The sequence below is a fragment of the Dioszegia hungarica genome, assembly GCF_025882075.1.
Source record: "Dioszegia hungarica strain PDD-24b-2 chromosome Unknown MKK02contig_8, whole genome shotgun sequence".
Classification (NCBI taxonomy): domain Eukaryota; kingdom Fungi; phylum Basidiomycota; class Tremellomycetes; order Tremellales; family Bulleribasidiaceae; genus Dioszegia; species Dioszegia hungarica.
The window spans coordinates 921,358-943,896 of record NW_026515770.1 but is presented as its reverse complement, the minus strand read 5'-3'; the positions used below and the strand labels follow the sequence as shown (position 1 = coordinate 943,896).

The 22,539-nt window shown below is 57.0% G+C and overlaps 9 protein-coding genes across 9 annotated transcripts; 4 read left to right on the top strand and 5 right to left on the bottom strand.

Annotated features, from left to right (window-relative positions):
- Positions 1–175: 175 nt before the first annotated feature.
- Positions 176–1,259, bottom strand: MKK02DRAFT_32803 (caffeine-induced death protein 2-domain-containing protein; the record flags this gene model as incomplete). Its single annotated transcript, XM_053088578.1, has 5 exons — positions 176–288; positions 408–468; positions 528–700; positions 831–1,028; positions 1,145–1,259. The coding sequence occupies 5 exons, from the start codon at positions 1,257–1,259 to the stop codon at positions 176–178; spliced, it is 660 nt and encodes a 219-aa protein (XP_052945133.1).
- Positions 1,260–2,332: 1,073 nt separating this feature from the next.
- Positions 2,333–3,902, top strand: MKK02DRAFT_27667 (argininosuccinate synthase; the record flags this gene model as incomplete). The annotated part of the gene is made up of 7 exons (XM_053087379.1): positions 2,333–2,387; positions 2,443–2,522; positions 2,570–2,666; positions 2,713–2,824; positions 2,871–2,980; positions 3,030–3,128; positions 3,175–3,902. 7 exons carry the CDS (start codon positions 2,333–2,335, stop codon positions 3,900–3,902), a joined length of 1,281 nt encoding a protein of 426 aa, XP_052945132.1.
- A 481-nt stretch (positions 3,903–4,383) lies between these two features.
- MKK02DRAFT_25935 (Sybindin-like protein) lies at positions 4,384–5,095 on the top strand (the record flags this gene model as incomplete). The annotated part of the gene is made up of 4 exons (XM_053087116.1): positions 4,384–4,447; positions 4,552–4,740; positions 4,857–4,931; positions 4,989–5,095. The coding sequence occupies 4 exons, from the start codon at positions 4,384–4,386 to the stop codon at positions 5,093–5,095; spliced, it is 435 nt and encodes a 144-aa protein (XP_052945131.1).
- A 257-nt stretch (positions 5,096–5,352) lies between these two features.
- Positions 5,353–6,143, bottom strand: MKK02DRAFT_25289 (uncharacterized protein; the record flags this gene model as incomplete). Its single annotated transcript, XM_053087016.1, has 4 exons — positions 5,353–5,495; positions 5,580–5,618; positions 5,668–5,960; positions 6,037–6,143. 4 exons carry the CDS (start codon positions 6,141–6,143, stop codon positions 5,353–5,355), a joined length of 582 nt encoding a protein of 193 aa, XP_052945130.1.
- A 2,077-nt stretch (positions 6,144–8,220) lies between these two features.
- MKK02DRAFT_44039 (uncharacterized protein) lies at positions 8,221–10,296 on the bottom strand (the record flags this gene model as incomplete). The annotated part of the gene is made up of 3 exons (XM_053092741.1): positions 8,221–9,636; positions 9,680–10,129; positions 10,252–10,296. 3 exons carry the CDS (start codon positions 10,294–10,296, stop codon positions 8,221–8,223), a joined length of 1,911 nt encoding a protein of 636 aa, XP_052945129.1.
- Positions 10,297–11,257: 961 nt separating this feature from the next.
- Positions 11,258–15,411, top strand: MKK02DRAFT_44038 (uncharacterized protein; the record flags this gene model as incomplete). The annotated part of the gene is made up of 5 exons (XM_053092740.1): positions 11,258–13,886; positions 13,970–14,155; positions 14,209–14,637; positions 14,699–14,836; positions 14,924–15,411. The coding sequence occupies 5 exons, from the start codon at positions 11,258–11,260 to the stop codon at positions 15,409–15,411; spliced, it is 3,870 nt and encodes a 1,289-aa protein (XP_052945128.1).
- Positions 15,412–15,910: 499 nt separating this feature from the next.
- MKK02DRAFT_44037 (uncharacterized protein) lies at positions 15,911–16,493 on the bottom strand (the record flags this gene model as incomplete). The annotated part of the gene is made up of 6 exons (XM_053092739.1): positions 15,911–15,945; positions 16,007–16,081; positions 16,128–16,167; positions 16,234–16,276; positions 16,331–16,403; positions 16,454–16,493. The coding sequence occupies 6 exons, from the start codon at positions 16,491–16,493 to the stop codon at positions 15,911–15,913; spliced, it is 306 nt and encodes a 101-aa protein (XP_052945127.1).
- A 482-nt stretch (positions 16,494–16,975) lies between these two features.
- MKK02DRAFT_25967 (uncharacterized protein) lies at positions 16,976–19,528 on the top strand (the record flags this gene model as incomplete). Its single annotated transcript, XM_053087125.1, has 4 exons — positions 16,976–17,265; positions 17,312–17,573; positions 17,621–17,812; positions 17,930–19,528. 4 exons carry the CDS (start codon positions 16,976–16,978, stop codon positions 19,526–19,528), a joined length of 2,343 nt encoding a protein of 780 aa, XP_052945126.1.
- A 290-nt stretch (positions 19,529–19,818) lies between these two features.
- Positions 19,819–22,315, bottom strand: MKK02DRAFT_44035 (ATP-binding cassette transporter; the record flags this gene model as incomplete). Its single annotated transcript, XM_053092738.1, has 11 exons — positions 19,819–19,880; positions 19,930–20,043; positions 20,099–20,171; positions 20,222–20,297; positions 20,346–20,651; positions 20,697–20,952; positions 20,996–21,171; positions 21,217–21,638; positions 21,688–21,778; positions 21,832–21,950; positions 22,094–22,315. The coding sequence occupies 11 exons, from the start codon at positions 22,313–22,315 to the stop codon at positions 19,819–19,821; spliced, it is 1,917 nt and encodes a 638-aa protein (XP_052945125.1).
- Positions 22,316–22,539: the final 224 nt, after the last annotated feature.

Genomic DNA, 22,539 nt, shown 5'->3' with positions numbered 1-22,539 from the left:
CGAGCGGGAGGGTTTTGTATGTTGTACGTATTAGACCATGTAGAACTAGGGTATCGTGACTAGTTTTGGGAGCCGAATAGACGCATGTAGATAGGACTAGATGAATAGGATATAGCTACAACCTACAACGATATGGCTACCCTTTATACTTCTCAGCCCCTCCGAGAATAGCCGATCAAGGCATATCGGGACCTCGCCCCTTTCTTCCGCTGTTTGCGAGATCCCACCATGCTCGGCCTGCCGAGTCGGTCGGTGATGGTGTGAAGAAGGGACAGCGCGACTTGAAGGCTGGGAGGTCAGTCAATCCAGTCTGAGATAGGAGGCGAAGGCGACAGGGTGAACATGGATGCGTTGAAGTCCACACCTCATGCGCCAAGTAGATTTGAATGGCAAGAGGGAGAACATACCATCTAGAGACCGCTTCCGGATGATAGCTTCGATACTTTCTTCGTTATCTAGTTGATTTGCCTGCCGGATCAGCAAACATACAAGAGCAGGAAAAGAGGGGCGAGCGTGGCGAGACTTACAAATACTTCTTCCTCCTTGAGCCCCCTCACCCTACGTCCTGCATCTGCGCCGTTCCTTGCTGGCGCTGCGAGCTTCTCGTCCTGTCCCGACATCTCCGCCTTCTTGGCTTCAAGCGACTGATGTACGGTCGTGAGGCAGTAAGTGAGGAGGGTTTGGCGATGTGTCCAGCCGGCTGCTGGCGTCAGCTCTGTGCAGCATGCATGGCCGGCCCAACTATTTAGTAACATCCCTGGTCTCCCAGACTACCTCTACTTACAAGGTATTCCCTCGAGGGGTATAACAAGGAGAGATCGAAGACTCACACATCATCTCGCTCCACATCCTCGTGCACATCCCCTCGATCCCATCTCGTCCCGCCGGATCTGATATTGGCGATGAAGGTGTGAACGACCTGCTTGACCCGCTTGCACCGATCCTGTTCTGATCTCGTAGCTGCGCATTTGCGCGGTTGAGCCTAGTGATGATCTGATCATCGAGCTTGCGGTATTGGCGGACCATATCTGGGCGATCAGCTTGACTCGGTGGCGCGTTCCGGAGCTGGTCGTCAAGAGCAAGTGTGGACAAGATGCGGATCGACACTTGGTGATATTTGTTCCAGTATGACTGGCAGACTCACCCTTGAAGACGCTCAGATTGAAGCAGGTCTCGGCGGCGATGGTCACCCGAGCGGGTGGAGGAGCGGGGAACGAGTCGGTGTACGCGGAAGCTGTGCCGAAGGGTGGAGCGGGCATCTTGGGTGACTGGCTGACTGGCTGACTGGGTCACGGGAACGGCCGGTAGGTCTGAAAGAGGAGTGGGCTTGACCGTGGGGGTGACGGATTTAGTAGTAAGGTGTATAACTAGTCCAACAGCTTGCGATGGATCGGTCTGTCGCTTGGTGGACCTCCGATCTCGGCATACCGTGACTCGGCCACGGACTATCGCGCTGATCTCCATGTCCACGATCTGAAACGCCACATTCCTTGCGGGATTACGGAGATATCCCCTTTGGCTGGGGAGAGGCTATCTCGGCGATCACCGCCGCTCGCTCCTGGCGGCACGCGACTCGCTATATTTTCAAACTGATAAGGTCCACTTGCTAGCCCACATCTCTTCCCTCTTTCTCCCATCATTCTGCTTATACTTGGTACGTTCATCCCTCCCTCCTCCAAGTCCAAGCCTCCCTTTCCAACCCTCTACCGAAAAGATGACCTTCTATTCTCTCCCCGTCTAACCGACCATGTCGAATGAGCAGGGCATGCCTTCGCGGGTGTGCCCGGAACCTCAACCCCTTTGATTCCCCCGGGAACCGAAGGGGAGGGCTTTTGCGCTTGCCAGCGCTTTTGTCTGATCCCTACTTACCCTCTGCTTTGGAATATATAAGCGAGGAGGGCCCGGGCTGATATTTCCAGTCTATTCAACTTCAACCTCATCTTCCCCCTCCTCTACCTACGTGAGTGACCCCTACTACTGCTCTCCCACTACCCATCTCCTCCCTCTCTTCTATGATGAAACCCATTACAAAACCATACGCAGTTTCCACTGAAGCGTCCTCCTTTCGCCGGGAGTTTGTCCCTGTCTTTTCCAGATCCCAGACCCCCTCCGAGTCGAGTCACGCCAGTTCCGAATGAACCTTCGTTGAGCTGGCGTCGATTCCTCGGGGGCCTCTTCGGAGGAGCAGGTCTGTGGGGATGGGGAGACGGGGCGATGCATACTTGAAGTTTTTCTTCCTTGGATGTCTGACTCTATCCACCCTCCTCTTCGTTTTTGCGGACCAGAGGAGAGCATGAGCTGATCAAACCAGATACACTTATAGTTAGACACAATGGTCGCCGAAGGAAAGAAGGGAAAGGTCATTCTCGCTTACTCGGGCGGTCTCGGTGCGCCTTCCTTGTTGTACACTCTGTTGCTTAAAATCTTCAGCTTATGCCGTAGACACTTCATGCATTCTCTTGTGGTTGATTGAGCAAGGCTACGAGGTTGTCGCTTTCATGGCCGATGTTGGACAGGAGGAGGTCAGCCCTGCCTTTGCGTTGACACCCAGATCAAAGCTGATGATAAGGACTTTGAGGCCGCCAAGACCAAGGCCATGAAGTGCGGTGCCGCCGGCTTCTTCCTTGAGGACCTCAAGCGGGAGTTTGTCGAGCAGCTGATCTACCGTAAGCCATCCTGTCCTCTAGAGCCCGACACCAGCTGATTGGCTAGCCGCTGTTCAGTGCAACGCCATCTACGAGAACGTCTACCTCCTTGGTACCTCGCTCGCCCGCCCCGTCATTGCCCGCGGCATGATGGAAGTTGCCCTCCGTGAGGGCTGCGAGTGAGTCAAAACGACACCGTGGCAAAGAACTCTAGCTGACATTCAGCTTCGTCTCGCACGGCTGCACCGGCAAGGGAAACGACCAGGTCCGTTTCGAGCTTGCCTTCTACGGTCTTTCCCCCAGCATCAAGGTCATTGCGCCTTGGCGTCTGCCTGGTGAGCTTCACTGCAGGCTATCTGCCAGGAGACAAGCTGACAGCGGTAGAGTTCTACGAGCGTTTCGCTGGCCGGTCCGCCCTCCTCGACTATGCCGCCAAGAACGGTATCCCCGTCACCCAGACCGCTGCCAAGCCTTGGTCGACCGGTAAGTTCCGGCCTCGAGCCCAGGAGAATCCTCGCTGACATGCCAGACGAGAACTTGTTCCACATCTCCTACGAGGCCGGTATCCTCGAGGACCCCAACACCACCCCTCCCGACGACATGTGGAAGCTCACCACCTCCCCCCTCAAGGCTCCCGAGCAGCCCGAAACCCTCACCATCGAATGGAGCCGTGGTCTTCCCACCAAGGTGACCAAGCAGGACGGCACCACCGTGACCGATGCCGTCGAGGTCTTCCTCACCCTCAACGCCCTTGCCCGCAAGCACGGTGTCGGCCGTATCGACATTGTCGAGAACCGGTTCATCGGTGTCAAGTCTCGCGGATGCTACGAATCCCCCGCCGCCACCATCCTCCGTGTCGCCCACATGGACCTCGAGGGTATGACGCTGGACCGGAACGTCCGCGCTCTCCGGGACCAGTTCATCACCACCGCCTTCTCCCAGATCCTCTACAACGGGTTCTTCTTCTCCCCCGAGCGCGAGTTCGTCACCGCCGCCATCCCCCAATCTCAAAAGACCGTCAACGGCTTCACCCGGCTCAAGCTGTACAAGGGGAACGTCATTGTCGAGGGACGTGACTCGGACGAGGGTCTGTACGACGCCAAGTTCAGCTCGATGGATGAGCAGGGAGGCTTTGAGCCCACTGCCACTTCGGGCTTTATCGATATCTCTAGCATCCGCATCAAGGCGTGGGCGGTCGCGAACGGCAAGCGGGGCCAGTCGGGCGTTGCTGTCGGCGACGTGTACAACCGGGAGTAGGGCAGCTAGGGAGTACGGTGGGTTCAGGTAGAGGTCTAGATGGGTAGGTGGTAATAGCAATTGTATATAGTTTTGGGGTTATGCAGGTATAGTCTATAGATCTGGCCTTAGCGTGTCCTCACATTGCGTCAGTCTATCCACGCCCAGTGGACACGAGGATCACCAGATTGACGTTTGAACCCAGCAAGATGCGCAAGATGCCCGGCCCGTGCGCGCACATTGACGCGTTTCAAGTTGCGGCTCGACCATGCAGTTGAACTTCTTCTTTCGCTCCTATACACTCTCATACACCTCCATATAGACTACTGCTCCTATCTCCCGCGCGTGCAGCTACTCAAGCTCTATAGCTCGCGCCAAATCGATTCAATTCGCAACCTCGCCATTCGTTGGCTTCACGCGACTACCAGTAGAGGACATTTCCGTGCCATAGAGCTATCGCTTTCCATCCTCTAGACCTTGATACTGCGTCATCGTCAGCAAGATGATCCACGCCGTATGGGTCATCAACAAGGCCGGCGGTCTAGTCTTCAATCGATCATATAGCGGTATGTCCTCTCCCCCACCTCTCTAGGCAGCGCTACCTATCTATCCGCTGACTCCCACTTCTCCGGGCACTTCAACCTATTGAGAGCCGAGACTGACCCCATAGACGTCCTCCCTCCACTCCCACTCAATGCCGTCCTCATCCTCGCTGGGACATTACACGGTATCCACGCAATAACGGGCCGGCTGGACCCGACGACTAATTCCAAGTCGAGGTCGGGGCCGTCGAGCGGGCAGGGGATGGAGGCTTTTGAGGCGGAGGGATGGGGTGGCAGAGTATGGCTCAGCGGGACCGGTGGGTAACTTCTCTTACTTGATCTGGCGCTCTTCACCGCCTCCTTATCAGTCGATCCTCGAACGACTGGATAGGTTTCAAATACTTGGTAGCATGTGAGCTGATGCGGGGTGCAGGCACCAAATTCATTGTGCTTCACTCAATACCGCACTCCGGACTGGACGAGCTACTTCGACGGATATACGAGATATGTGAGTAGCTTGCTGACTGGCGAAATACCCTTGTCGATATCCCTGCTGACCATGCAGATGCGGACGCGGTCATGAAGAACCCCTTCCATACGCCAGAAATGCCAATCAACTCGTCGCTCTTCGAAACCAGATTACAGACTTTAATAGCTGGAGTCAATACATGATGTAACCTCGTACTAGGCAGAAATCTTGCCATCGCGGCTCAGTCGGGTGCGGGGCTAGCCCGTCCAGGAGTCCAGTCCCTGCTCTACCACCTTGTCCAACTCAGCCTCAAGCGAGCCCTTCCCGTCCACCACGTCAATCGACATGCCCTCGGTCTCTGGACGACCGGCCAGGGCGAGGATGGTCTTTGCCACGAGCTCACGACTAAGTATTCAGCACAGCGTACGAGTTTAGTGCTTTGGGAAGAAGGAGCCAGGGCTCACCTTGTTTTGCCCAAGGCAGTCTTCCCCATGGTCACTCCGCCCGCTGGCTCGGTGGTCAGACCACCGGGACGGATGACGGTGAATGCGATCTGTTTTCGGCGGTGCAGCTCTACCTCGGCGTCGTACTTCGCCTCCATATCTACCAGGTCAGCCGTGTTCTAGCGAGGTGCAAGGCATGCCCTCGTGAACGCATGATCCTCAGCAGACGAGATCAAAGACTCACACTTCGGGATAGCTCCCCACATCTTGTCACTCATCTCCTCTGCGCACGTCAGCTTTGGTACTCTCGCACTTTGGATCTTGATACTTACTGTCCTCCTTGGTGTACCACTCCGGCATATCCTTTGATCTATTCCTCACGTCCATCGCTCCCACCACGATCAGCCTCTTGCAGTTCGCCGCCTCCATCGCATCATACACCTTGACAGCTCCGTCAAAGTCGACCTTCCGGGTCCGACTAGGATCGCCCTTTCCTCCTGCGCCAGCCGCAAAGACGACGACGTCGGGTGACTTGTCGGTCAGGAGGGTGGTGAGGTCGGTGACTGGGGCGGATTCAAGGTCGAGTACGGTGGGGCTTGCACCGAGTGATTTAAGGTCTACAACGCTGATACATCTCAGCTCTGGATGACGAGCTCAGCGAGAACGCTGGACCTTATGTGGTCGAAAAGACGAAGACGCACTGATCTTCGTTGCGCACGACCGGGACGACTTCGTGGCCCTCCTTGAGGGCCAGACGGGCTAGATGACGAGCGACTTGACCGCCTCCGCCGACGACGAGGAACTTCATTTTGGATAGCAGGTTGAGTATGATCGACTTGAAGGGGCTGATTCCACTACTGTATAGCTTAAGGTCTTTGTCGGCTGATGAAGGGGCGGTGGAAGGTCATCGATTCCCAGTGACGTAGCCAGCGATTGCGGGAACTCCTCATTCCTCCACCCGGCGAGCGCCGTTCCGTTGTGCGGCTCTCGTCGGGGCTGAGCAGCTGCGTGAACAGCATGCACAGCGCTGTGTAATGAGTGTGATACATAGTATGGTCGCTATGCTAGCAATGAAATGTCCAAAGTCGACCAAAAATTATTGTCCGAAGTGTCCGTGCCGACTACGCTGCCGCCTCCTCATGCGCTGTCCTCCCCAGACTTCCCGCTCTTGCCCGCCTGCTCCCATCATATCCAGACGCAAGTACCGTCCGAGAGCAGTCTGTGGCCCTTCTGGCATGCCCAGGCGAAGCATGAACCCTGGACGCATTCGGCAGAGTCTCGGGCAGCGCCAGTCATGGTGGAGCAGCTGCGGGAATCAGTCGTCGCCCCAATGATGCCCGTCACGCGACAAGCACGAGAGAAGGTAGACGTACTCGGTTGATGTAGGGACGGATGACACACCGTACTCTCCAAAGCGGCACCCGCCACATGAGAGCGCATCCGACGCTACGTCGAGGCACTGCTCAATCAGCCGACACTCGCGACCGACACTCGGTGACCAGTCTGACTCACAGCGTATCCGCTCCCGCCTTCCAGGTTGCACGCGGTGAGACCAGACGAGCACAGGGAGCCACTAGCCTCCCTATTCGGCTTGGCGGATGAGTTGCGCCTAGAGCCTGAGTTCTTGGTGGTAGCATGAACCAAAGAAGAGATGAGGGAGGGGCGGATCACGCTGACCTAGAGATCCGATCAGCTGCCGGGCTCGATTGGACAGTGATCGAGTGAGTGCAGGGAGAAGAAGACTCACGGTGTGTCCTGCGCCATTGCATCCGTGTGAACCACGGACCATCCCAGCTGGAATCGATGGGCTGCACAGGCATGTTGAGGACGAGGCGTCGAAAGCGGAAAACCAGGCGTTGTCATCGAGGCAGGCAGTCTAATGCATCAGCACAGATCAGAGGTATCTGTCATGATGCTACCCGAAAGCAAAAATGAACAAGCGAGTGGAGGAAGGCTTACCGCACACTCATCGGCTGTCTTGGCCGGTGCTGACGTGAGACCCGATCCGGATGTTGTGGCGTCTGCTGAGAGGCAGCCCAGAACGGTGGAGTCGGCAGCTACCAAGCTGGTGAGCGAGACGATGATGGCGAGTCGGGAGAACATGCTGATTGTATGTATGGAGAGGCTGTGTTGAAGATGCACAGGTAGCAATTGGAGTTGGGGAGCGGTGGGCTTGGACTTGGACTTGGGCGCCGATGCGATGGTAAATGAGTGACTGTAGTTGGATTCGTGGAGGGGTGAGTGCGAGTAGGGATCGAGGACGATAGATGATGGGATGAGTGAGATTTGTATGGAGGTGGTAGTTGGGATCAGATCAGTCCTTGGGCCTCGTGTCCACGGAGCTGACCATGCTGACTTTCGCTGATTTGTTTATCAAGGTTCGTTATCTCCCGTAATCGTTCGTAAGCCGGCTGCTCGATGACATGTGCGTCGCACGCCCACTGCTGTCGCCGAACCGGTACTGCACGTCAGAGGGGACGCGGCTCGGTCGGGGTAAGGGATCTATGACGGCAGCAGGGTCGACTGACGTGAGCGAGACATGAGGATTGTGAGATAGCTTTTGGGTTGGGAGGAATGAGGTGTGGGGAAATAGGGTTTGGGTGACAAACACCACGTGGACAGTGTAGGTGTCGGTTGGTGTCGCGCCAGCTTCAGCCGCCGGCCCGCCGCAGCGTTATTGCATGAGCGCGATGGCATTGCGATGGCTCGTGTTGCTGTGGACATCGATGATCCTTGGAACGATCTCTAGGACGCCCATGGGCACTTGAGCTAGTGAATGTTGACGAAGAGCGCGTCAAAGTAGCAGTCGGGTAGCCTCTCCCGTTCCTGAAATGCTATCATCACTGTCGTCTATCAACCGAAAGATACAACCTTGGAACTCATGCTCAACTCCGCTGACTCGCCAACCACTCCGCGTGCCTCTGCCGCCCTACTTCCTCGAGTGTGAGCTGGGCAAGCTCCGCCCCTCCCTCTCCACTAGGCCCGGACAGGCCACCCTGCGCAGCCACACTCGCTCGAGCCTGCCACGCCCACGCCTGCACCACTCCCTGATTCGTATGCGCCCCAGTCGTCGCTCTGTTTCCCCTTGTTGACAACAAGTCATATCCAACCGTATCCCCTGCCTCGTCGCCCAGCTGCCGTCCTGCTGTATCCAGCACATGACCCGGTGATGGAGATATCAGATCGGGCATGGCGTAGACATCATCCATTGCGACGTGTGAAGAACCGCTGATGGGAGACCGTATAGTGGTAGGGGGACCGAACGCGTCGCCGAGTGACGAAGGACCACCGCCGGCAGGCGATAACACCCCCTGTCCAACTGGTATAGCGTAGGGATCGAAATCGGCAGGTAGGACCAGGACCAGATCGGTCGACCGAGGGAGAGAATCGCCCCATATCGCCTCCTCCAGATCGTTCAGTAGCCGCGCCATATTGCCACCCGCTCCTGCGTCTTCCGTCCCTAGCACGTTCCCATCTTCGACCTGCCCGTACTGCCCCGCCTCGAGACTCGACGCGAAGATTCGTCCCCTCTTCTTCCATACCCCTACCACCTCCTCCACGTCTCTCAAGGCGTATCCGACCTCCGCCCGCCAGAAAGCCAATGTGATTGGAGAGGGAGTGGCGAGCTCGGCCCCTGCCGCTCGATGTTCCGCGACCGCGGTGATGGTGTAGGATCGCCAGCCTCGAAGGAGTGGGGGCTGGGTATTGTCGCTCGCCGTCATGATCCACGGGCAGGGTCGTTCCGGATAGGTCATAGACCATAGGATGTAGATGTAATGTCCAAGAGCATGTACGAGCTCCAGCACGATCGGCCTGATCCGCCGTGATACCAACCGGTCTACAATGTCCATGAAGGCATTGTCGACGACGGATACGCGGGGATGAGTTGATAGGAGCCGACTATGTTGCCGAGATTGAGCTGTTGTACGCGCCATGATGTCCTCGTCGACCGCCAGCTCCACATCTTGCAGAGCTCGTACCGAGTCTGTGAGGTAGATCTCGCCGCTGTTGAAGACGCGGGGTCCCTGCCGTCCGGAGCCTGATGCCGAGGCAGAGGCAGACGCCGACCGCGTCGAGGATGCTTCGACGTAAGATGGGGCATCCGATGGATGGCGTGAGGAGAAGCCTGGGATGTGGAGAGGGGATGTAGCCGTAGATAGCGGGAGTGGGGAATGGGAAGCGGAGGGGATAGTTGTAGGGGAAACAGCATAAGACAAGCTGCTGGAGGACGCCTTGCGCGAGCGGATGGGCGTTGTCTGGGTGTGTGGTGATGCTACGGGAGGTTGATCTACGGCCCATTTCTGGGTGGTCAGCAGGATACAGCTGTACAGACGGCTAACGTACCCGCCATTTAGCCATAGCTAGATCCTCCTTGCTCGATCCCGTAGTCACTGCAGTGAAGATGGTCCCGCCAGTTCCTCCCCCTACTTTCCCCAGCGAGTTCATCTCTACGCCCTCTCGCGACATGTCCAGCCGAGATTTACTCCCTCGGGACCCAGCTACGCCTCCCCCGCCGGGTCGAGACGTGGGCGTGCTGAGCACGGAGGAGCGTCTTGCCTGCGTCTGCAGCTTGGTGGCGTGATATGGCCCGTCCTCCGGAATGGAGGCGACGGGGGAGGAAGCGTTGCTGCGTAAGGATTGCGCAGAGATGCGCGAGACGAGGGGTGGAGGTTGAGGGCGGCTGCCGAGTTCGGGCGTTGACTTGAGCTGCTGTGGGCTCGATGCGCGCGCGACGATGGAGCCCAGATTCGGTAAGCTTGGCGATGGCGATGAGGGTAGTGCAGAGTACACGCCCTGTGTTGGTCAGACATGCACATAGGAGGATGAAACGCGACTTGAAATTGGGCGAAGATCTCGTCGTTCCTGGCGGAGATTTACTCGATCACGCCGAACCTTGTCCTTTGATGGCAACTCACTTGCTCTTCATCCTTCATTCTCGCTGGCGCAAGTATGGCGGACATCCTAGCAGGACGTCTGAGCTTCAGAATAGCAAGCTACTCGAAGAATTATGTTCGCCGACTGCTTGACCGGTGACCGGCCTGTCTGCAGCCGTGGACGTTGTCGTGTTAAGCTGACGCGTGCCAGATCCGAGTCCAGACAGGATGTAAAAGCCGAAGGGGTGGTATGAGGGAACGAAGCTGTCTATGCTGATGCACTGATGAGCAGCTGGTCAGCGGGGTTGTATCAAATTGCTCAGCACCCTCACGCATCGGCCGACGCGCCATTCATACCGGATCTGATATCACGAGGGCACGAGGGCCGCTTCCTGCCGTAACCTCACAATGAAGCATATATCTGCTCGATCCTGCCGCCGACTCGCCTGATGCGTCAACATGTCATTTGTCAGACTGACCGTCGCCCTGATAGGTCCTGGAAATGATCTATTTACTAATCGTATGACGTTAAGGCATCCTTCGGGCATCCCCAAGTGGACATGGCAGATCGAGGAGAAAGGAAGAGCTCGGAGCGTGACTAACCTCTGTTCCGCGGTCCGGTAATGCCAGACCGGGGCCGACACCCTCGGCGCGGCGTACCTGCCGCGCTGACGACACCCCACAGACCTCCTGACCTGACAACTCACTCCTCATGCCTCAGCGGGCACAAAGCAAGGGAGGCAACCAAGTACCTATTGTGGAGCTGACCGTTGTCCTATTCTCGCAACCTTTCACCCCTACGTGAGGGGGATTCATTGGCGTTCCTTTGTAAGACCGCCCTCCCTTCTGGTATCTCAGGACAAGGCAACAATCATGCATTGTTTGTCTGACGCCCAACAGCTGATTAGTATATGTCAAGGACAGCTACTCGGATTACCCGCGACCAAGAGAGATACTGGTGGCGACAAGTCAAGGATTCTCCCGACAGCAAGATCTCAACCGGGAACACCCAATCCCCGACCCCGACCCCCTATCTACTGTTCCCATCATGGGACGCCGCTTAGTCCACCTCACCAGCGCTGGCTCCAGCGCCTCCCCTATCACCGTCTGCATCATCTTCCTCATCGTAGCTGTCATCGGGTATTTTGTCCTCGAGAGGGGTAACAACCGCAGCGACAAAGTCAAGACGTCGAGCTCCCAGACCGAACCAAGCAGCTCCACCAGAACATCCGCTCGCTCCACTGATCTCGCTGATCCCGCCGACACCGACGCTGCCACTGATACCGACAATCCTCCCGATACCCCTGCCTCTCGGGCCAGCGACTTTCCCAGCGACTACTCTGCCAACGATGAGACGGACTACGATACCGAGGCGGAAGAGTCAGCGAGACGGAGGATAGCGCAGCGAGCAGAGAATGCTGCAAGGCTCGGAGTCAAGGCAGCTCTCAAGCCTGCACGGAGCTTTGAGTTATCGAAACCGGAGAAAAGAAAATCTGTCGGATTCCCCGATACTTTCGCGGCGACCGATATGATTGCTTCCTTTGAGCACTATCCCCCCTCACGGTGGCACAGTGCAAAGGGGGAGCTCGAGGGCCATACAGACCCCGAGCGACCAGACAGCGACGCGCCAGTGCCCCATGTGGCCTCGAGGCTGCCCCTATTCCGAGAGGGGTTGCAGACGCATCCCACTCTGCTGGCGAAGATGGAAGAGGTGGAGAAGTTGTTGTGGGTGAACTGTATGGACGTGGAGGAGTACGATGGGCCTAACACCTCGGAACTGGAGTCGAAGGCATTATCGGACCGATGGCACAACAGATGGGGGAAACTCCCCGAAGTGATGTTTGAGCTGTGTCGAGAACTCATCACATCGGGGATCATCCCCATGGTTCCTTTGGCCTGGGCTATGGCCAACGAGCCCACGATAGCGAACAGCCCGGCCTATCCGGCCATCAATATCATACAGCAGGGATTTGAGACGGCGGAGCAGACGAAGGCTGACGGTACGACGGGCAAGGTGTTCGTACATAAGGAGGATGCTGATGGGCGGGCCGCAGCACTAGACTTGCTGCTGGGTTGGTTTGTTCTCTCTTATCGAGGATATGTACAGGAGGAGTGGGCGGACACGTCTAATAAGAGTAGCACAGCGAGGAGTTGGGCGGGCGGTGCGATCCACGCCGAGGTCGCCGATGCACTTGGGGGAAAAGGATCAGTAGGGGAGGAAATACTGAAATGGTTGGGCTGGGTCGGAAAGCGCTACCTCCTCAGTCGAGCCGTCACCGGTCAAGGCGCCGACCTCCTCGATGGCTCAGCACGCCTCTCGATAAGCAGGCTCGATGCGAACAGTGACGCCTTGTTCAGGCTGGACGTGACGATATTCGTACCCGAAAGTCAAATCATCCAGAAGATCACCACTCCCCTCTCGGCCCGAGAGACCGCCCACTGGTCGAGACAGTCTCCTAAGTCGAAAGCTACTGGATGGGGCTCGTGCTGGCTGTCGGACGCCGTATGCCGCTACATCCACCTGGCCCGCCCATGGATCTCCCACCATTTCCCCATGAAGGGTACACGCGTCGACCTTGACGAGGACCGTATCGACCTCAGGCGGCTCATCATTCGACCTGGTTTCGGAAACGGCAGAGTCAACATGAGGAGCGGCTCTATGGACGAGCCCATCAAGCCGGGCACCAGCTATCGGGATCCAAAGACTCCGGTGCTTATGCAGCTCGACACCGAGGCCATAGACACTGCGGCCGATTACGCGGAGGCGGTAAAGCAGCAGGGACAGACTAAGGATACGCTACAGGTCCTGCTCCGTCGATCACGAATCACCAGCATCAGATTCATGAACAAGCGCCAAAACCACTGGCATCATCCTGCAGGAGACGCGGCCGATGAGGATCAATTTGATCCAACGCAGATGGCGTTTATATGTGGGCTTCTGATCCCTCCCCTGCAAAATCATGGTACTGATCTCGGGGATCTCAACCTCGTGACGGGCCCCTTATCAAGGTCTGGTTTTATCAGCCTTGACTTTGGCGGGATCGTGCCTTACATTCCTGCGGAGGAAGGGGACCTTCGCGTGGAATTCGTATGGGCACGCCTGTATGACCGGGTCAAGAGGTACTATATCCCCTTCATGGACGGCGGGGCGGTGACCAGGATCATCAGTGCGGGGGCAGAGGCGTCTGGGGATGCAAGGAAGCAGTGGAACACCGCGAGGTGGCTCACTGATTCCGAGGGCTGGCTTTTGCGCGACCTACCCCCGAAGACCCTTTCCAAAGAGATGCGCAAGCTATCTGACGCTCCACCTCACGTCAAGAGAACGTTCGTGGTCGTCCTGCGGGACTTTGACAGTGATTATCAGAATTTCTACCGCCAGATCGGCAAAGCGATCTACACCGACATGATCAGCATAACGTCTACATCTGATGAACTCGGCAGATCCAAGGTGCTCAAGAAGCTCAAGTGGTTCATCAAGAGGCTGAACGAGTCCGTCAAGCTCACCACGGTGACCGAGTGCCAGACCTCCATATCTGATCCGACCCTGTGGGACTTGGGGTATGCACTCACTGCCGCGGAAGTACTGGCCGAGCAGGAGGCCATGGCGCAGGGGGGAGGCAGGGAACCGGAAAATCATATACCGCCGCCACCGAGCGGAAATGCCGGAGAAGTGCATCGTAAGTGTGCTCCGACGAGTGCGTAGCCTAAAAGCATGCTCACGGTCGTACAGCACAGCTCCCAAATACAGAGGATGACTCAGACTTGAAAGCTATTGAGGAAGATTTGGCAAGGGCGGAACGGGAACAGAAGAGGGTCGCCGCCGAGAGTGCAGCCCTGCACATCACCGCCAAGGAACTGCTGGAGCAGGAGAGAGCCAAAAATCGGTTGCCTGGAGGTCCAGCCCCACAGGTGCCTGGTGGTGGCATCGAGGAAGAGGCGGATCAGGGTCAGTCACACTCAGTTCCATCTTCGTTGTGAGGTCCGCTGACCCTCCCGCAGAGGGACCTCCCGGCCAATCTGCCTTGGACAGTCTCCTGTTATCCGCAATGGAAGAGTGTATCGAGGTCGATCACGACACCGCAATGAGTAGTCGGCAGAAGCTTCTTAAGATGGTCTATACCGACAAGACGTCAGATGGTCACCTATGGAATGCCCTTGAGCGTCTGCGAGGCTTGCACAAGAGAACCACCGAAGAGCGGGCCGTCACCAATAGCGAATATGCGGCGGCCGACACGGATCTGAGGAAGAAGGCCGTAATGGACAGGGTCTTCGAGGAGGCCGGGCGACGGGAGGTTGAGGCAAACAAGGCCCGTAAAGACGTTAAAGACATGCTTGCTCGGGCGGGTGACGAGGAGCAGGCGAGACTGAAGGTGATGGTGAAGCGGCATACCGAAGAGGAGAGACAGGCGCGACGTGAGAGGCGGCGGAGTGAGCAATTTCAAACTTCAGTCAGAAGTCGTCACGACAGTACCCGCTGATTACGCCGCAGACAAAGAGCCCGACCCGGCAGTGAACGAACTGGATGATGGATCCGAGGCCTTCCTGAACCTCTATTACCAATATCAGGACTTGCGTGCCAAGAATGGTGACGAACGAAAGGCATTGCGAGCTGCGGGAGGTGTCGTGGGTAAGTCTTGATGCGGATCAGGAGGGAGCGCCACGCAGGAGCACGCCGGATAGACATGTCCCGGGGGCCGTATGCTGATACTCCCAGATCCATGTGAAGAACACATCAGCATGTCCGAGTCTTTCGCAGGAAGCAAAATCCCTCGAGACGTGTTGATTGCGGCATGCACGCTACCGCTCTGGGATAAGAGGGGCAGTGACTGTCGCATGATGCTCCGTCATCGACAGTGGAAAGTCCAAGATATCAGCGAACACGATATACTCCGCGACATCCAAGATACGGTGAAGAACATGAAGGAGTACTCGGACCATGCAGACCCCACAGACCCAATCTGGCACCGCACCATCGCCCTCGAGCTACGGGATCAGCTCGACAGAAAACTCGGCAAAGAACACCGGAATAGAGTCGAGATCATGGAGGCGTTCCGAGCCGAGGCCACGGCGGCGTTCCGAAACGCCAAGGCGGGGAGGGAAGAGCAACAGCGGGCGTCAGTGCAGAGCGTGTCAGATGAAGAGTCCGAGGAGAACGCTGAGGAAAAGGAGCGCCGTTTGGCGTGTCCTGTTTCGCCGCTGTAGAAGTGAGCCTGAGCAGCAGGATTAGATGGAGTGAGATGTTGAGTATCTCGCGCTTAGAGTATGGTATTCAGTCTTCGAAGTATGTAACGCCGAATAGGTAGATGGCTTCAGTCGTGATAGGTAGTGTGATAGTATAGTAGTCGGACCGGATATCTAGATTACTGTACCTGTAGGTCTGTATCAGTCCACATGGGCATTGGACGTGGGAAGAGCAGTCGATTGGCGCCGAGGGACCGCCCAATGCTGCTCGGAGGGCGTACGATCTGTTAGAGGTGAGAGAGAGGATCATCTTTCACCCTGGTAGAAGGACCAGTCATTGTCAGCATGTACCAAGCCATCGAGTGGAGCAAGGACCGTGTGAGTAGAGGATCATGGCACGTAGGCCCGTTGAACTGGACGCCGCTATGCCATAAGGCTTGCAGGTGCCCTGTGTAGAATTAAGCCATGTTCATCCCGTACCTCGCGAGTTGGGCGCAAGCCAAGCACTGCTCAGTCAGTGCTAGCGCAGAATCATGTTAGGCAGACACACCATTACTGCGTATCGTCAGCATGAGGGCATATACTATTGTCGATAGTGTAGCTACACAGCACTCACTCAGTCCAGCAGGCCTGAACTTCTGGCTGTTAAAGAAGCGGTATGCCATCAGGAGGAACAGCAGCGAGTTGACAACTGCAAGTTCAGCAGATCCGTTTTGCCAGAGGGGAGTACGACGCACGCATAACGGGGAAGACGTCAGAGCTTTGGGCACCGAGCGCCTGTACCACGTCAGCCTACATCCCTCCCAGAATGCAGGCAGTGCAGACGTCATCAACTGAACTCACTCGGGAACCGTACACTTGTCCAGCGGCGAAGAGACCTCCAGAACTCATTGTTCAGTACAGTCCCCCGGATATGAAGGTGATCGAGGGGATGACCTACATAGCGGATGCCTTCGACCCCTTGCGTCCGCCCATGAAAGCTCCGAAGGCGAGCATGGCCGCCCAGACATAGCCTGCGGGGTCAGCTTGGTCGCCCTTCCGGCGAGCAATGCCCAGGACGGACCCAGTACGTCTGGGGAGCTGGCGAAGAGTGATGAGGCCATGATTGTGATGCTGAATTGTGTAGTAGATGATAGTGAAGAGAAGCAAGGCTATAATGAAACGGTGAACGGTAGGACCTGCAGCGCTGCGAACCGGCTGGCCGGCTGTGATGGGACCGGTGCTGAGTGCGGGGTAAGGTGTGGGGTATCATTAGGAAATCTGTCCTAATTACAATAGCGGAACCTGATTTCTAATAGCAAATGCTGATGACGCGCGCTAATCACGGCCGCTCTCGATTGACTCGCTCCAACGTGCTCTCTAGCTCTGCTCTGCTCTTGCCTATATCGTTCCTCTAGGGGGACGACTCTCGTACTAGCAGCTACAGCATCATCCCACCTGGTAGACCAGACCCTTCCGGACCTGGGAGGCCCCGGAATAGCAGGAACAGGACTGGACTTCTGGTCAGCTCGAACCATCCTCCATCCCGCCGACCCGATCTTGGTGACTCAGCGGCAATCCACGATCCCGCCCATCTCTACGCGCTATGCCAGCTCTCCCTCAATCCACACCTGCTGGCCGCCCCACCCAGCCAAAACCCGCCATGGATCGCGTCCCGAACCCGTCACAATGGCTCAACTTCTCCTTGCCACCTCGACAGCGGAACCATGTCCCAGGTTCGGGCATCCCGGGCGGTATACCCAGGCGGAGTAGGAAGGGCGAGTCATGGCGCGGCGGAGCGATGTCAAGGGAGCGCTTTGTCCATGCCAACTTCCGGTTTGTGCTCAAGCCGACCGAGGTGTTGAGCTATGGCGCCCATTTTGCGGATCCGGACATGTAAGCTGGCCGTCAAGACATGTATAGGACGGAGCTGACAGCTCAGATCGCTGCACTGGCCGCATATCCTGCAGGTGCTCGTTCCGACCTTCTCGGCGTTCTCTGTCGCTCAGGGATATGTGTCGAGCGATCCGGCGCATCCCAGCCGGGAGGATGAGCTGGGCGTGTCCCTCGAAGAGACGGAATTGGAAGGACTCGGGGAAGATGCCGTGCGGGTACGGCAGCGGATGGAGGAAGAGCGTAGGGGACGTATGTGCCCTATCTGCCTGGGCAAGCCGGTGGCCGGGAGAATGACCAAGTGTGGCCATGTGAGCTCTTCCCACACCGCGCACGTTGAGGCCGATCTGACTCTTAGATCTTCTGCTTCCCGTGCATCATGCACTATATCCGCCTATCCGACATCCCTGGCTCGGCCAAGTGTCCCATTTGCGGTGATACGGTGCATGAAGGCATGCTCAAATCGGTCAAATACCTCGATGCGGCGGCGATGATACGTTCCGCTCGAGGTGATGATGAGGAGGACGAGCACGGGATTGAGAACTCGCCTGTGCTCTCTGCTCATTCGGGATCTGGGCAGACTCCGTACGGCACGCAGGCGCACGAGCACGTCATTCCCGGCAATATGGACGGGTTTGACGACCACCAGGCCGAGTCCAGTACCAAGCCCAAAAGCAACCTCGAGGACGGCGACGATCATCCCCGAAAAGGTCATCAGATCCACATGCGCCTCCTGCAACGCCCTCAAATGACCACACTCGCCCTCCCCTCCTCTCCCACATTCCCATCCGACGTCATTCCCCCGCATACAGCTCCGTGGCATTTCCTGCCGGACGTACTTGCCTACTCTCGTTTCATGCTCGCAACCCCGGAATACATGAACCAAGAGCTCCAGCGCGAGCTGGACGAATTACAGGCGGAGTGGAACTTGCTCCGTGGGGACGAGCTCGGTCGTGACTTTGTCAAGGCGGCGAATGAGAAGGTGGAGCGGCAGGTTGGCAAGGTGCGGGCGGAGCTCATGACGGATGGAGTAAGGCGCGGCGAGCGGGAAGCGAGGGAGGCATGGGCGGACGCTGTGGGCGGGGAGAAGAAGGAGAGGGAGAAGCGGAAAGAGCGGGAAAGGGTTGCTAGAGAAAGGGAGGAGAGGGCGAAGCTGGAGCCAAGTCTCCCGGCTGAGCAGATACCAACGCAGTTCCTCTCTTCTCAGCAGAGCTTCTCGAACCCGTACGCCAATATCCCGCCAAACCTTACTATCGAGCCGAATCCCATGCCCTCCCCTTCGGCAAAAAGAAATCGCCGCCGTCCGCAGGCCCATTCTGCGCCCACCCAATCCCCTCCTATCCCCTCATACCACTTCTACCAATCATCACTCGGCGCCAACGTCTTCCTCCACCCGCTCGACATTCGTATCCTTCTCCTCCACTTCCAGTCCTACTCGCTCTTCCCGCCTACACTATCATTCACCTCATCCGGCTTCGATCCGGGAACGATCAACGATGATCTCCGCAAGCGGTGCAAGTACCTCTCGCACCTGCCTTCGGGCACTGAGGTCGTCTTCGTCGAGGCAAACCTGGAGGATATCGTCGGTCCCGAAGCTTTGGCGGCGTTTGAGCAGCCTCTCAAAGCTCGCAGACTGAAGAGGCGGACGCGAGTGCAGAAGGAAGACCGAGCCAAGACTCGCTGGGAAAAGACGGAACGGGACAAGCTGCCCGCTAGTGCCGGCGGGGCCACTCGGGAGGATCGGGACTTTATGACTGCCCTAGCGCGGTCGGCGGTCGTACAGGATACACTACATTGGGGAAGTACGGACGGGATGGCACCGGGTACGTCGGCGGGAAGCGGGTCGACCGGACTCGAGGGGTACGGCACCGCTTCTCCCTCGACGTCCCCCGGAACCCGGACGGGCGGGACGGCGACGTGGGGAAGGCCGACGTTTGCCACGGCGTTACATTCGACCAGTACGGGTTCGGCCGTCCGGCGCGTAGCTGCTGCGCCGAGAGAAAAGCGGGAAGGGACCGGAGAAGAGGAAGATGAGTGGGATGTGCAGGCTGCGTGGGATGCGGCATTTGAAGATCTCAGCTTGGAGGAGGCACGAAGTGGGGCGAGGGTTACTTCGAGAGGTGGAGCAGGGGGACGGAGGGGCGGGAGGGACGAGGAGGAGGACGCTCCTATGGTGCTCCCGCCGGGAGGCGGCGGTAAGAAGGGGGGGAAGAAGCCAAAGAAGGTGTTGGTGCTTGGCGGTGGTGGACCGGGAACGAGACGATGAGGCGGGTTGATCAGCAAGGATCGGATTGGAAGAACCAAAAATTGTAATGATCAAGCGGACACATCGCGGCAGAACATGTATCCCTTATATCAATCGGCTTGAACTCAGAACAAGGAATACACAGCAAAGTATGAAGCATAGATCTATGATGTTGAAGTCCGAAAACACACAGACAGTCGAGATGACCACTGTCCCCATCTCCCGGTACGCTCGCTCGGCCCCTCGAGACCGCCCACGCCCCCTTTCCCCCATCACAAACCACCTAAAGACTACAAGTTGGCTCGAGCCGATTACACAACACCCTTCGTGGTGTTCTTGCTGATCAGACGCGCCTTCTCGATCTGTGCTTGACCTATAGCTGTCAGCACGGAAACCTATAAATCAGCAACCAAATAACTCACTCCGCTTGGCGAGCGATCGCTTGTAGTCAACAATGGTAATATCCTGCTTGGTGAGGTTCATGACCTTCTTGTCCTTGACCTCCCACAGCTCCTCGGCGACTTGTGAGATGAGACCTGGCGAGGATCAGCAAGATGCCCAGTCCGAAAGATATAGTCAGGCGGTACTCACGGAAGTCGTGCGAGACGATAACGACACCTCCTTCGAACTCCTTGATGGCGGAAGCAAGGGCATCGATAGAGCTCTGCTGATGTCAGCTGATGCAAATCGCCATGACGGGCTCGTTGAACTCACCATGTCCAAGTGGTTAGTAGGCTCATCGAGAAGGATGACACTCGGGTGCTCCATGGCCAAGATAGCGAATACGACACTGTTTCATCAGCCTTATCTCCTTGCCTCGCAGAGCTACAGGACATACCGGTTCCTCAACCCATCCGACAGCTGAGAGATAGGGTTGGTCTGGTGCGCGCCGGTAATACCGAACCGCCCGACCTGTCCTCGCCAGAACTGCAAGTCCTTTTCGGGGAATTTATCGTGGTAGAGACTCTGGATATGTTCGACGGGCGACTTGTCGTATGGGAGCTGGTCGGCCGAGTGCTGCGAGTATTTGGCGAGCTTGAGCTGGGTGTGGCGCGAGACGGTGCCTTCGGTGGGGTTAAGGGCGCCGGTGATGAGGTTGAGAAGGGTAGACTTTCCGGTACCGTTGTCTCCGACAATGGCGATTCTGATTGTGAGCCATCGTATTCTCAAGGTGTGAAGAAAGACATACCTGGAGTCCATGTCGATACCGACACTGAGGTCCTTGTAGAGGTAGTCCTTCTTCTCGCCCGAGTATGCAAACGCGACGTCGCTGAACGCGATAATGGGAGGAGGGAGCTTCTTGACGTCCTCAAAGTTGAATCGGAGCTGCTTGGGACCCTCGACCTTCTGGACGAGACCGGCCGCCTCCATCTTGTCAATGATCTTTTGCTTAGACTTGGCCTGCTTGACCAAGTTGGCATATGTACCGGCGGACGAAATGAACTCTGCTCATAAGCACATGTCCAGCCGAGCGACAGAGATACTCACTCTTGATGTGGGCAATTTCCTCCTGCTGCTTGGCGTACGCCTTCATCTGGTTGGTCTCGTTTTCGCCCTTGGTACGGACGTAGGTTGTGTAGTTACCACCATAGTACACGAGCTTCTTGTGCACGGTCAAGTCGATAATGTTGGTACAGACTTCGTCCATAAAGTCGGCGGAGTGGCTGCAGGTCAGCAAACCATCGATGTTTGAGCTAAACTAGACGTACGAGGTGAAGATGAGAATGTGGTTGTAGGTAGCTAGGTACGCCTCCAGCCACACTACCGCCCCCAAGTCCAAATGACTGGTCGGCTCGTCCAGAAGCAGCAAATGCGGCTTGACGAACAGAGCACGCGCAAGCGCGACACGCATACGCCATCCACCCGACATGTCCTTGGTCGGCTTGGCCATCATGGCGGTGGTGAAACCGAGACCGGAGAGCAGGGCGCCAGCCTTGGCCTCGAATGTAGAAGGGTCCATCTCCTCGAGCTCCTCGTAGATCATCTCCATGGCGAGCTCGTCGACGTCGTCCGCGGTCGCCATATCCTCGGCCATCTTTTCGAGGCGGGCCACCTTTTCTTTGGCCGAGGCCACAATGTAGTCGACGGCGTTGACGTCTGAGGGCTCGACGGCACCGGATACGAGGTAGATCTAACCGTTAGCATGGAGTCTTCCGATCATGCTTGCCCCGACAACTTACATCGATGTGCTCGGGAATGTCAATGTCACGGTCGGCGAGCGACTGCAGGAATGTCGACTTTCCGGACCCGTTCTCACCCAAAAGACCGTACCTGCAAGTCAGCTCGCTTTCCGCCTTGACCAAGCTCGTCGAATGATAGCTCACCGTTGCCCGTAGTTGAGCGAGATTTCGGCACCCTCAATCAATAGACGACCGTGGAAGGAGAGAGTGTACTGGTCGATTTTGACGTCACGTCCCTTGGCGTCGGAGACCAAGTTTCCAGCCTAAAGTTCAGCTCAAGCCCTAAAGGATAGTCCGTATCCCTCTTGAGCTCTCATCTTTCTCTTCCGACTCATCCACTATGCACCCTTTCGCTCGTCGCGTCCCGCTCTCTTCCTCGCCCATTCTCGAAACCCCTAAAACTCACCGCCGACCTATCAGTCGCCATGTTCAACTTCTTCATCGCCTCGTGCGCCTCAATGACACTCTGCAAGTTCTCCTGACTCCCATTCGCGCTCAAGCTGGTCATGGGTGTAGACCCGCCGTTGATGCTGTCGCCAGCAGGGGTGTTGGTGCCGGTCCCGCCCTTGGAGCTGGCCTTGGCGGCCTTTTCAGCGAGACGTTTCGCCTTGGATGCGGAGGGCGCCATTTTGGTTGGGTAGGATGTGAGAGGTAAAGGGGTATGAGAGGTAACCTGGGCTAATGTACTAGCTAGGTGTTAATATAGATGGGTTGTTGGACAATGGAAAGCCTCCTCTCTCCTTGGTTGACCCTCCGCCACCACCGAGCTGGTTAAGGAAAAAAAGTTGAAACACTTACGTCAGCAATTAGAGACGTCATCCTACATATGAGCAGCGGACTGATTCAGCCATC